The sequence below is a fragment of the Ursus maritimus genome, unplaced genomic scaffold (assembly GCF_017311325.1).
Source record: "Ursus maritimus isolate PB19 unplaced genomic scaffold, ASM1731132v1 scaffold_23, whole genome shotgun sequence".
Taxonomy (NCBI): domain Eukaryota; kingdom Metazoa; phylum Chordata; class Mammalia; order Carnivora; family Ursidae; genus Ursus; species Ursus maritimus.
The window spans coordinates 36,809,589-36,822,027 of record NW_024424786.1 but is presented as its reverse complement, the minus strand read 5'-3'; the positions used below and the strand labels follow the sequence as shown (position 1 = coordinate 36,822,027).

Sequence of the window (12,439 nt, the reverse complement as noted above, 5' to 3'; positions counted from 1 at the left end):
TGGGATGCCTTCTGTTCTCCCCTTCTATCTGAATATTGCCTACCTGTAAAAATCCAGCTCACTCACCCCTCTTCAGCCAAGACTTTACTGATCACACCTGTCTGTCCTGCTTTGCCTACATTCTTTATAGCCCACACCACGTGTTCTGTACATGATTCCTTAGAGCCTCTTATAGATAGCCACTTAGAACCCGACAGATCTGAGCTGGAAGGGGCCTGGCAGTCATGTCGGAAGGGCAGAGAAGGCGATGACTTGCTCACGATCACAGCGCAAATTGGTAGTAGAGGCAGGTCTACCCATCTGCCTCTGCGCTTTCTTCACGGCTCACCTAGCAGTGTCTCTCAAAGGGTAGTCGGAGATACACCTGCCTCAGAATCACGTGGGGGCACACACTGAAAATGCAGACTTTCTAAGGCAGACCCCAGGAAGATGCATTTTAGAAAGTTGGTTAGGAAATTCTCATACGCTCCAAAGTTTTCAAGGCGACGGTCCCATGGACCAGCGCAGCACAGGTCTCAAGAAAGTGTTGCTCAATGCATTGGCTTTAAATTCCCACTGCATCGTGGGAAATGTAGTTTGGAACCTCCTCGGTCCCGGCCCCGGGAGCGCTTTACGGACGGCGCCGAGTCGATCCGGAAATGGCCGAAGGTTCCCTGGCGGGCCCTTTCCTGCCCGGTTGCATTCTGGGAAAGGGCAGTTTCCGTTAGGTGCTGGAGGCTGAGGCGCGCGACCGGCCGCAGCCCCACGTGAAGCGCTACGCGAGCATCGCTCGGCGGGGTCGCTCCCCGCTGGCCGCGGAGCGTCCCGGAAGCAGCGGGTTACCGGAAGCGGCCCGCGGCGGCGCAGAAGCGAATCCCGGAGCCAGGTGTGAGGTGCTTCGGAGCGCAGCGACGGCGCCATGTCCCTGATCTGCTCGAGTGAGTGTCGGCTGCGGCCGATCGCGGGTCGCAGGGGGCCGGAGCGCGGAGCGGGAGGAGCTGCGGTCCGCTGCGGCGCCGGGGTCGGGGCGGAGGCGAAAACAGGGCTCCCTGGGGGCAGGGCGGCGGCCTGTCAGCGCGGCGGTCCTCCTCCTCCTCGGCGTGGGGTGCATTTGCGCAGCGCTTCACAGTTTACATAACGCCTCAAGTTTATTGTCGCAGACGTCACTGACGCCAAGCACCTCGTTTACGCAGTGAACTGAGGCCTGGATGGAGTGAGCTGGTGCAGGGAAACAACTGTGGTGTAGGAATCGGGCTTGTGCAGGATCTCCCCTCGGATTGGCTTTGTGATCTGGCGCAGGCTCTGGGCCTCAGTTTCCACATCTGCAAAAAGAGGGCATTGCACTGCATGACGTCTGAGGTCCCGCTCGGGTAGTCAGAGATTCTGCAGTTTGCGAAGGTCACACAGCGAGTTAGAGGCAGTGACAGGGCTGGAATCCAGGCCCCTGGCTCCCAGCCTCACCCTGTATGACTACCAGACACAGCGCACATTTATAAAGCCTTTGACGCGGCGCTTCCAAGTCCGTGATCTCATTTTATCCTCACAAGAATTCTCCAAAGCAGAAACGAAGATGGGGGTTTTACAGATGAGGATGTAAGGCTCCAGGAGACTGTGGCGGGGCTGGGTGGTGGAGGTAGTTTCTCCCACCCCAGATCCAGGCTTTTTCCCCCCTGCCTTGTACGGTCTTTCCTTTTGGTATTTTAATGCGGCACTCAGATGTTTTCCATTCTCACTGTGTCATCAGGTTACTAGAACATCCCTTTCTCGGTTTGCTTCCAGCTCGTAAGCCCTGTGCTCTTCTCAGAACCTCTCCATGCATCCAAAAGAAGGGAGGAAGGAAGGAAGGGAAATGAGGGCCAGAAAAAGGAATCTTTCATAGTGAAGAAATTACAGTTTGCAAAATATTTTCACATTCATTGTTTTCTTTCAGTCTTGAGGAAGATTTTTTTTCTATATTTCTAGCACATCCTTTCATTTGGTCGTGTTTAGGTGTTTTTGTTAGATGTTTACTGGATGCCTGCTGGGCATCTGCACTGTGCTTGGAAGTCAGACCAGCTATAATCCCTATCCTCAAGGGTGCGTGGTCTACTGAGGCAGGAGTGTCAATGTTACCTCTGTTGGGGGTTGTTGTGAGGATGAGTCATCTGTGGAAAATGTTTACAATCATGCTTGGCACCTGATGAACGCCATGTAAGTGTTTCTTCTTAATGTAACACTTGTCACGATGCTTTGTAATTTCTTTGTCTGATAATCCGTCTGGGCTGTAGACTGAGATTTGAGTGGCCGTGTGTATCTCCGTGTCCTAGAGTATAATGGGTGCCTGAGCATCTTTGTTCCCAAAGGAGGTGGGCGGGGATTATTGACTGCTCCGTAGGTATGGGGCATGTGGTAGTCATGCAGTAATTGTTGGTTGACTACCTGTCAGGAGAGTGATGGAGAAGCTAGTTACGTAGCTGAAAAGATGCTGGGGACATTACAAAACTAGTGTCATGTCCTGCTTTCTGTTGAATGTGGGGATGTGAGGCTTTGTTGGGGCCAGTTGCCTGTGAGGCATCCCGTTGTCCCAGGGTCCCTTTCAGCATCCCAAGCTCACTGCCTGCCTTTTCTCCACAGTCTCCAATGAAGTGCCCGAGCACCCGTGCGTGTCCCCTGTCTCTAATCATGTTTACGAGCGGCGGCTCATTGAGAAGTATATTGCAGAGAATGGCACAGACCCCATCAACAACCAGCCTCTATCCGAGGAGCAGCTCATCGACATCAAAGGTGCCTGGAGGCTGGCCTCGGTCCAGGGCTGTTTTAGCTCAGAGCTTCAGAGGTTGGAGGTGGTGCCAGCGCACTGGAGGAGGAGATGGTGTTCTGTTAATGCAGGCTAAAGGGGAAGGAGGTAGGGGGGAGGAAGAGTCCCCGGGTTATGGTTCTTCATACCCACTCTCCCTCTCTTGGCAGTTGCTCACCCAATTCGGCCCAAGCCCCCCTCCGCTACCAGCATCCCAGCCATTCTGAAAGCCTTGCAGGATGAGTGGGTGAGTCCCTGGAAGAGAACCGATGTCTCTCTACTTGAAGAGAGTGTGTCACTGCACTAGGACTTGGGGTGGGAAGGATAGAGCTTTTGTTTTTTTTTTTAATGAGGGGCAGCATGATAGCGGAGGAAGAGCCTGGTTGTTGAGGTCATACAGATCTGGGTTCCACACTTAACTCGCTTGCTCACTTGCCATATGACCTTGGGCAAATTGCTCACATGTGAGTCCCGGTTTTCCTGACTCTAGGACAGGGATTTGTGCCGATCTGTCAGGGTTCGGGGGAGAATTAGAATAAGGTTAGAATATAAACCTCGTGACATCAGAGATTTGTTTTATTCGTCAGTATATCCCTAGCACCAAGAGCCGCACCGTATGTAGTAGGCTCTCTAAAAGATGAATGAGTGAATACATCTTGAGCGACTGTCTTGCACAGTACCTGACACGATGAGGGCAGTCGATAAATGGCAGCGGCAGCATTATTCTTCCTTTGTGGGGAGGTGACGGCATGACATCGAGATTTGCCAGTAAATTGGAGACGGGGGTGGGGAAGAGCATGCTCCCACTCCTCGCTGTGCCCAGTGTCTGGTGTGGGGCAGCAGCTCCAGGGTGGCTGCCAGCGCATTCCTGGTCCCTTGTGTATCGCTTAGGTTACTGATACTGGTCCGGGCTGTGGGAATACGGGGCAGCGTCCTCTTGATCAAGGCCTGACCCTTCTATTGGGTGCTCCCTTCCCCCCTCCACCCCCTCACGGTGGCGTTTCCCTTCCCCAGGATGCAGTCATGCTGCACAGCTTCACTCTGCGCCAGCAGCTGCAGACAACCCGCCAAGAGCTGTCTCACGCTCTGTACCAGCACGATGCCGCCTGCCGTGTCATTGCCCGTCTGACCAAGGAAGTTACAGCTGCCCGAGAAGGTGCAGCCTCTGCCCCGCCATCCCCCACCCTGGGCTGGTCCTGCTTTGTAATACCCTATTGCTAATCTCTTCTTCTGTCTCAGCTCTGGCCACCCTGAAGCCACAGGCTGGTCTCATCGTGCCGCAGGCCGTGCCAAGCTCACAGCCGAGTGTTGCGGTGAGTGTGCCGCCCCCTCACCCCCCATCAGCAGCCCCTTTGTGCGGTGTCGCACATGACTGTCCTGCAAGTGTCTTTGGCTTTCTGTGCCTCCCTCACCTTTAACTTTCTTGTCTTCAGGGTGCAGGCGAGCCGATGGATTTGGGCGAACTGGTGGGAATGACCCCTGAGATTATCCAGAAGGTAAGTTGTGGGAAGTCACTGGGTGGGAATGCTGGTGGGCCCTCACTTCTCACCCTCTGCCTTGAGCCCAGTACTGACTAGAAATCCCATCCATGTGGGACTCAAGCAGAGAGGTGCAGAGCACAGACTGAGGCCCGTATTCATGCTTTGTTATCACTTCTTAGAAGCTTTATGACCTTGGGCTGACTTAACCAACTTTGTATCTCATTTTCCTTGTTTCTAAACTGTTCTAAACTTGTTTCTACCAGTGTCTACTTTGTAGACTTGTGAGAATTTAAAAGATTGTAATTACTGATAAGTGCAACTTGTAGCTTTTACTGTCATTGGGGGTTCTTTGCAGATTGTAAAACACTTTGTTACACGTTCTTATATGTTTTCTCTGAGGGAGATAGAATGGGAATTACCATTTTTAGTTTACAGATAAAGAACCGGAGACTAAGATTCAAAGGCACAGCTCACAAGAGGCAGAGCGGGCCAGATTCCAGGGCCAGTGCCCTGTCGTATTCACAGAACTCGCCTGTAGGAGTTGATTGTTTGTGTCTTGTGTGTGCTCACCTTGCATCTTCACTCTCTTGGTGGTGTAGACTTGGTCTGGGAGCTCTGCAGAGCTGGTTCAGGTGCTCGCTCTGCCATTTGTCACCTCTGAGGCCTTGGGGACGTGACCTCACTCCTCTGAGGCTCAGTGTCCTCCTCTGTGAAGTAAGGTCAACAGCACCCCCTCATTAGGTTGGGGTGAGAGTAAGAAGAGGGAATGCACATAAGCCCTTAGCACAGAACCCGGCAGATCACGAGTGCAGGTGACACTTGGGGATGTGACCAGTGTCCAGCATGCCTCTGTCCTGGCAAGATAACTTGTCTCACGTTGCACCTGTTCCTCCCTCTCACCCAGCTTCAAGACAAGGCCACTGTGCTCACCACGGAGCGTAAGAAGGTGAGTCCTCCCGGAGCCGGGGAGCCAGGGGAGAGCTGGCCAGTGGAGGCGGCTGCCGCCCTCGGGGGAAGGGCGATCGCTGCATCCTCCACTCACTGATGCTCTTGTTGGGGGTTTTGCTTTTTCTCAGAGAGGGAAGACGGTGCCGGAGGAGCTGGTGAAGCCAGAGGAGCTGAGCAAATACCGGCAGGTGGCATCCCATGTGGTGAGTGGCCAGGTCCCTGCTACCTGGGAGGCGGGGTGTCCCCGTGGCATCTGGGCCGGGCATCCAGCGTAGGGAGCAGTGGCCTAGAGCTGTGCTCGGGCCTGGCTCCGGCTTTTCCCCCAGCTGTGGAGTTCTCAGGGCTTCTCTCCTTGCCTGGTGGTGGCTTTCCCAGTAATGCCGTGATGGCGGTGCTGTGTCCGGGCAGGAGGCCAAGCGCAGGGAATGAGGAGCAGAAGTCACTCTTGTTCCCCGGGGTTGGGGAATGGAATTGGGGGAGTCGTGTGGCTTTATGGCCGGCCTGGATTCGGCCATGACTGGGTTTGATGTCGTGCCCTCTGCTTAGGGCTTGCACAGTGCCAGCATTCCTGGGATCCTCGCACTGGACCTCTGCCCTGCCGACACCAACAAGATCCTTACTGGTGAGAGCCGGCCAGGCCCGGCAGGCCAAGGCAGGGAGGGTGGTGGAGAGGGTGCATGCTTCTGTCCTCTGCACGTTCCGGGCACAAAAGTACCTTCTTCAGCAGAGGGACCCTGGTGGGCGTGACTCATTTTTGGATCTTATCTGGGTCCTTTCTAGGTGGGGCGGATAAAAATGTTGTCGTCTTCGACAAGAGTTCTGAGCAAATCTTGGCCACCCTCAAAGGCCATACCAAGAAAGTCACCAGTGTGGTGTTTCATCCTTCCCAGGTAAAGGGTTCTGCCAGTCACCCGGGGTTCCTCATTCCTGAGCCCTGTGTGCAGTGGTTTCGGGTTGCGGCCCAGTTACCCAGTGCCCTGCTGTGTCCTTATTGAAGTGAATCGGGCCTGAGGAAGAGCGCTGAGCCTTCCGAGTGGGCCCTAGGCCTTTGTTTGCAGTCACAGGGTTGCCCTGTACTCTGTAGGACTTAAAACAGTGGCCTTCAGACCAGGGGAAGAGAGGAAGTGGAGAGCTCGAATAAGCATATTCACAGACCTATGTTACGTTAGGAAAAGGAAAAACCCTACACCATCTATAATACAAACATGGAAAACAAAGCTCAGGAAAATCTTGATTCAGCATATCTGGGAAGGACAGGTTTGTCCACATTCCCATGGTCCTTCAGGGTTTAGGGGGGACTTGATGTTGACGATTGAAAGTGACGTGGGCTGAAGTAGATGGAGAGGTGCTGGTGTAGAGGGCAGAGACAGCTCCTTAGACGAGATTACTTACCTACAGGATTTGAGTCTTGAGGTCGGGGACAGTTTGGGTCTGAGGCTAGGAGAGTGGCTAAGTCTGTGCTTCCCAGATGATCAATCTTTTCCCTGTCCCTTAATGAAATTAGAAATAGATGAATGATGTGAATTTTTCATGGAACTAAATGTATTTACCTATATTCATTTATTCATTTTAAGTTTTATTTATTTAAGTAATCTCTATGCCCAACGTGGGGCTCGAACTCCTGACCCCGAGATCAAGGGTCACATGTTCCCCAGACTGAGCTAGCCAGGCACCCCAAAACTAAATGTATTTCAGATGGAAAGCACTCCTTTCTTGTTGACTGGGTGTTAATATGTTATTTTTCTTATGAAATTGTGTTGACGAAATAGGGTAGTTGGTTCTACTTTACAATTTTTAATGTCCTAACCCAAATAATCGGTAGCTGACACTGTGTAAGTTGGCTCTGCCCCAAATTTTTCTGAGGATGAACTTGCGCCTGCAGAGCTGAAGTGTGGGAGGCACTGGAACGCGGAACTCGCCCTTGCAGCCCCTCCCAGACCCAGTGCTGCTCGGACCCGCGCTATCCCTGCCAGTCGCCATTAGCTACATGTGTCTATTTAAACAAAGTAAAAAAAACTAAAACAAAAAAATTCATTTCTTCAATTGCACTAGCCACATTGCTCTTTCTGGTCCTAGAAAGAGGGCATGGGAAATTGCTCTCTGGTACAGCTGTCCTTCTTACTGCTGGATAGATAGGCTTCCTCACGTAGGCCATGCTGTTTGATTTGCCGTTTTAAATAGCATTTACCGTTGGCTCTCTTAGGCATCATTGCGTGGATGGATGTCTGTAGGCAGGACAGGGCTGAAAGAGTAGCAGTTGTTGGGGTTATGGCCGTCCCCAGCCCCCTTTTGTAAGATTGTTATGGTCCTTCTCTTCTGCTCTCCTTTCAGGAGCTGGTGTTTTCTGCCTCTCCAGATGCTACTATCAGGATTTGGTCGGTCCCGAATGCCTCTTGTGTGCAGGTTGTTCGGGCCCACGAGAGCGCCGTGACAGGCCTCAGCCTGCATGCCACTGGGGACTATCTCCTGAGCTCCTCTGATGACCAGGTGTGGGCCCAGCCTGGACGCTGCAGAGGCCTGTTGGTCTCTGAGCTTGAAAATCCTGGGAGGAGGGAACATGTTACCAACACCAGCTGCTTCCCCAGAACCCCAGAGGAGAATGTTCCTCTGCTCAGAGGGGCTGGCTTTGCCAGGGCTTGCTGAATGAGGGTCCCTGCCTTCCTGAAGGGCACCCACTTTCTTACTGGTTCCATTGTTTCTGTTTTTTCAGTACTGGGCCTTCTCTGACATCCAGACAGGGCGTGTGCTCACCAAGGTGACGGATGAGACCTCTGGCTGCTGTAAGTTGCTTCAGAGGCGCTGGGCTCCGTCTTTTGTTGCCTACCACTTATTTTTATGTTTTATTTAGTCACCTGCTCACTTGTTCTTAAAATACATTTGCTGCCAGCACCTGCCGGGTGCCAGGCATTGTCCTGGGCACAGTGAGCAGCTTGAAGAACGAGGAACCTTTCGCTGTGCTTGTCTCTCCCGTGGGCTCTGAGCACAGCTCTGTCTTCCTCTCTTGCAGCTCTTACCTGTGCACAGTTCCACCCTGATGGACTCATTTTTGGGACAGGCACCATGGACTCGCAGATCAAGATCTGGGACTTGAAGGTAGGACATAGCAGCCTCCATCCGAGGCCGAGGTTCTGAGCTCTTGACTATGCAGCGTTGATTAAATGCTTATGGCTCCTGGTCCTTGGGGTGTCCCTAGGATGGAGAGACTGTGGCCGCCCATGCGTGTGCGTGTGTGTGGTGTGGTAGGTGTGGTCCGGGGTTCCTGGACTGGGCCATCTGCTTCTGCCGTTCCTGCTAGTGGTCCTTCCCTGAAGGATGGAGGAGGACGGCTCAGAGGTCGGCATTTGGTGAACTCCATCTTCTCCCTCTTGTGACCAGTGGGTGATGTTGTGCTCCTCATCCCCAAACCATAGGAGCGCACCAACGTGGCCAACTTCCCCGGCCACTCGGGCCCCATCACCAGCATTGCCTTCTCGGAGAACGGTTACTACTTGGCTACAGCGGCTGACGACTCCTCTGTCAAGCTCTGGGATCTGCGCAAGCTTAAAAACTTCAAGACGCTGCAGCTGGATAACAACTTTGAGGTGTGCCCCCTCTCTCCCCTGCTCTGTCGGTTGCGGCTCCTCAGTTGTCAGTTATTCACTGAATTAATCTAACTTCTGTTTATCCCTCACTGCCCCATAGTTTCTGTTCTCCTGTGACCTCTCTCCTGATTCTGGCAGGTGAAGTCACTGATCTTTGACCAGAGCGGTACCTACCTGGCCCTCGGGGGCACGGATGTCCAGATCTACATCTGCAAGCAGTGGACAGAGATTCTTCACTTCACAGGTAGGGTCTGACTCTGGGACCCCAAGGGTGCCCTGGCCCAGAATGAAGAGGGCTGATACCACTGGCCTAGGAGTTTCTAGGGGCAGGCGTGAGTTTGCCTAGGCAGCTTTTCATCACTACCTAAGACGAGTTGAGTGGCTAAGAAAATGAACTCGAGTCAGACTGCTGGGCTTTAAATGCCAGCTCTACCACTTCAAGTCCGCTTCAAGCTGTGTGACATTGGACAAGTCGCCTAGTGTCTCAGGGGAATGCTAACAGTGCATACTCCACGGGGTGGTGGTGAGGCTTAGATGAGTTTGTATCTGTATGAAGTTATTTGTTTCTGTGCGTACACAGACGTACAAACAGGAGAAGTAGCTGTGTACATGACGTGCATACGTGTGTCGCACACGTACATACATAGAACAGTGTCTGGCACGTGGTAGGATTTGCCGCTGTTCAGCATTGCGTCTTTGTCTGATGTGGGATGGAGCCGTAACTGAGATCCAGGCCTCGCACTGATGGAATTCCAGTCGGCTTAGGAAGGCACACGTGGAACGAGTTCACAAATAATCACTTGATTGCGGTCGTGAAAGGTGGAGAAGGAAAGTAGCAAGTGAGGGGACAGTGGCTAATGGGGCTGCAAGCCTCCTCTAGTAGTTGTGCGGGCCCTGGGTCCGGGACTTACCTCTCAGAGCCGCAGCTTCTTAAAATGGTCAGACTGGCCCTGCTTTGCGTATTGTACCAGCCGGGGATACAGAAGTGGCACGCACAGTGACAGAGTGCCTGCTGCACGCTGGGGTGCTAGCGAATGGCAGTTGTTTGCTGTCTTTGTCGATGAAATTCTCCTCCTTGTCAGCAGGGCGTGGGTGGGCCCCAGGGTGCTTCTCCTGCCCCGTCACGTTCCGCTGAGCCCTGCTCAGTGCGTGTGCTGCAGGGGTGTGCAGGCCTGACCGTGACCCTTCACTGGGCTCTGGGCTTTGGAGTTGAGTGGGGTAGAGTAGTGGGCTGGAAGCACAGCCTGGGCTCTGTGGTCATGGCTCCAGGTGTTACTCTAAACCTAGAAGGAATTTGCTTTGCTGCTCATGAACTGCCTGAATCCGGGGCAGTGTGTCACCCAGCCTCTTCTGCCCATGGCCCAGCCCTGCTCTGGGTTGGGGCTCCGGGGTCCCTACGTCAGAACTCCCTGAGCTGGAACATGCTAACGGACTGTCCGGTGATAAGCAAGGAGTTAGAACTAACTACATACTATAAACGTATATCAGCCAACTGAGCAGTGAGGTTTTAAACCGAAGTGAAAACTCAGTAAATTTGTAAAACTAAGGTTGTGATGAGGGGAAGCATGTCTGCTTGGTCTGTCGCGCCCTCTTGCCAGTTCCCAGTCAATTCTAACAAACTTGGACTGAGCAGAATTGCAGTTGCCCCAAAAGCTCAGGTAGGGGCGCTGATGTTCCTCTGTTCACTCAGCCCACAACAAGAACTCAGTGCCTGCTGTGTGCCAGGTGTCACGTAAGGCCCTGGGGACGGGTGGTGTGCAGGTCGGACTGGCACCCTGCCCTTGGGGGTGTAGAGGTAACTGGGGAAAGAGTACGTGAGCCCTGACCCGGGAAGCACTGGATGAATTGGGAGCGCATCCTCAGGGTCAGCGCTCAGCCCTGAGGGGGAGAAGCCTCACCACTGTCTCCTGTTTCTCTCCTCAGAGCATAGTGGCCTGACCACAGGGGTGGCCTTTGGGCACCACGCCAAGTTCATCGCTTCAACGGGCATGGACAGGAGCCTCAAATTCTACAGCCTGTAGGCCCTGGCCCTTCGGATCTGGGAGCTGGGCCTCATCTCAGTAGAGGGGTAGAATTAGGGTGGGGGGTGGGGGGAGGAAGGGGAGAGACTACTGGGGGGGCGGGGGGGTCTCTGGGGCGGGGCAGTCACATCATTTCACTCTGGTCCGGGTGGTGACCTGAGAGCCATGGCGGCGGGGACCACCCTCATCCATGCCACCTCCAGCCTGACAGGAAGGATCATGGGAGGTAGAACTGTCACCCTGTGAAGGCTCAGGTCGGAGCCCAGGGCCTCTCCCCTCATGGCGTTCACTGAGTTTCACTTCCTGGGAGATGGGGAGAGGCTGAGCCAAGGGAAGTGTGAAGGGGATGGGCGTGAGGGCTCTTGCAGGTTTTTGTAAGCAGTGATTTAGTTTCATTAAAAAAAGAAAACAATAAACATAGCACCTCCCTGTGTGTGTCTGTAAAAGGAAGCCCAAGCTGGGAAGGTCGGGGAGGGAGCACATTTGCCAGAAAGACTCTTTCACGGCCCTTCACGGCCCCGCAGCCCCCGACCTTGTGTTTCAGAGGGTCTCGTGTCACTCTCGTGCCGCCACCTTGTGGGGTTACCTTCCACAGCAACCGAGAAAGGAGGGGGCGTGAGGGAAGAACAGCCTTTTCTTGCTGGTGAGGAGGTGTGAACGAATCAGGAAGGAGTCTTCTGCTGTGGGTGCTGCAAAACAGGTCCCGGCCGGCTTAAATCCAAAAGATTTTCTAGACTCTGGCTTTTGCACATTGAAAGTGGAGCAGGTTGCACGCCAGTAGAGTAAATAAGCATAGAAGATCAGGTTGCAAGTGGAACGCCTCTTCTGGGAGTGAAAGTAGGGCTCCTTGGCTACTGAAGGTGGGGTGGCCTCTTTCCCGTGATAATGAAGCTGAAGTCTTGGTGCGTATTTGCTAAAAGGGAGGAGGGGTGTTGCTGGCAGGGGAAGTTTCTAAGGGGGAATGATCAAGGTGTGTGGAGGGGAAGGAAGGAGGCCAGAGTGTTTGTGCGTGTCCGGGGTGGCCCCGGGAGGTCTCAGGACCCTGGACAAGAGCAGTCTAGGTGCGAGTTGGGCTGGAAGCTTGATGGGAGCAGGTAAGGGGGTAAGAGAATGTGAGGTGAGACTGGAGGGGGGGGAGCCCTGACTGTTGGGGAGGTGGTGTGCTGGGGCTGGGGGCAGTGCGGCAAAGCACAGGAGTCCCCGTTGGTGCCACAGAAGAGCTCCACGTGTGTGCTGCTGGGTCAGCGTTCCACGGTCAAGAAAGCTCGGGCGCGCTGTTCTCTCGGTCGGAGGCTCACAACGCTCACTAGTTAGTAAGGCCTTTGAAAACTGCAAAAAAGAAACCTTTTCACTTTCTGACCCAGTTTTCACAGATGTTTGACTAGGACAGCCTTTGTGTGTGTCTGTGATCGTCCGTGGAACTCGCCTTTGCGACACACACCGGAGTTGTCGCTGCTGGCAGACAGCACTGCAGTGCGCGTCTCCGAGCTCCAGCCCCGTGTCAGTTCGGGTCAGTTCTCGCTGGAGACTCCCAGGACGGGAGTGACCGGGCGGCGTTTGAACACCTAGAGGTTTTCCAGCGTATGCCAATCAGAGGCCGGTTTTGGGTATTCTGGTTTGAAAAGTGTGGGGTTGTCCCCTTTTAAGAAAAGA

The 12,439-nt window shown here is 53.7% G+C and overlaps 1 protein-coding gene across 1 annotated transcript; it reads left to right on the top strand.

The window, feature by feature from the left end:
* Positions 1 to 717: 717 nt before the first annotated feature.
* PRPF19 (pre-mRNA processing factor 19) lies at positions 718 to 11,206 on the top strand. The gene is made up of 16 exons (XM_040639175.1): positions 718 to 917; positions 2,593 to 2,742; positions 2,926 to 3,002; positions 3,770 to 3,911; positions 3,995 to 4,068; positions 4,189 to 4,251; positions 5,141 to 5,182; positions 5,313 to 5,387; positions 5,731 to 5,806; positions 5,965 to 6,074; positions 7,516 to 7,671; positions 7,895 to 7,964; positions 8,192 to 8,277; positions 8,595 to 8,765; positions 8,904 to 9,009; positions 10,689 to 11,206. The coding sequence occupies exons 1-16, from the start codon at positions 899 to 901 to the stop codon at positions 10,784 to 10,786; spliced, it is 1,515 nt and encodes a 504-aa protein (XP_040495109.1). The 5' UTR covers positions 718 to 898; the 3' UTR covers positions 10,787 to 11,206.
* The last annotated feature ends 1,233 nt before the right edge of the window (positions 11,207 to 12,439 follow it).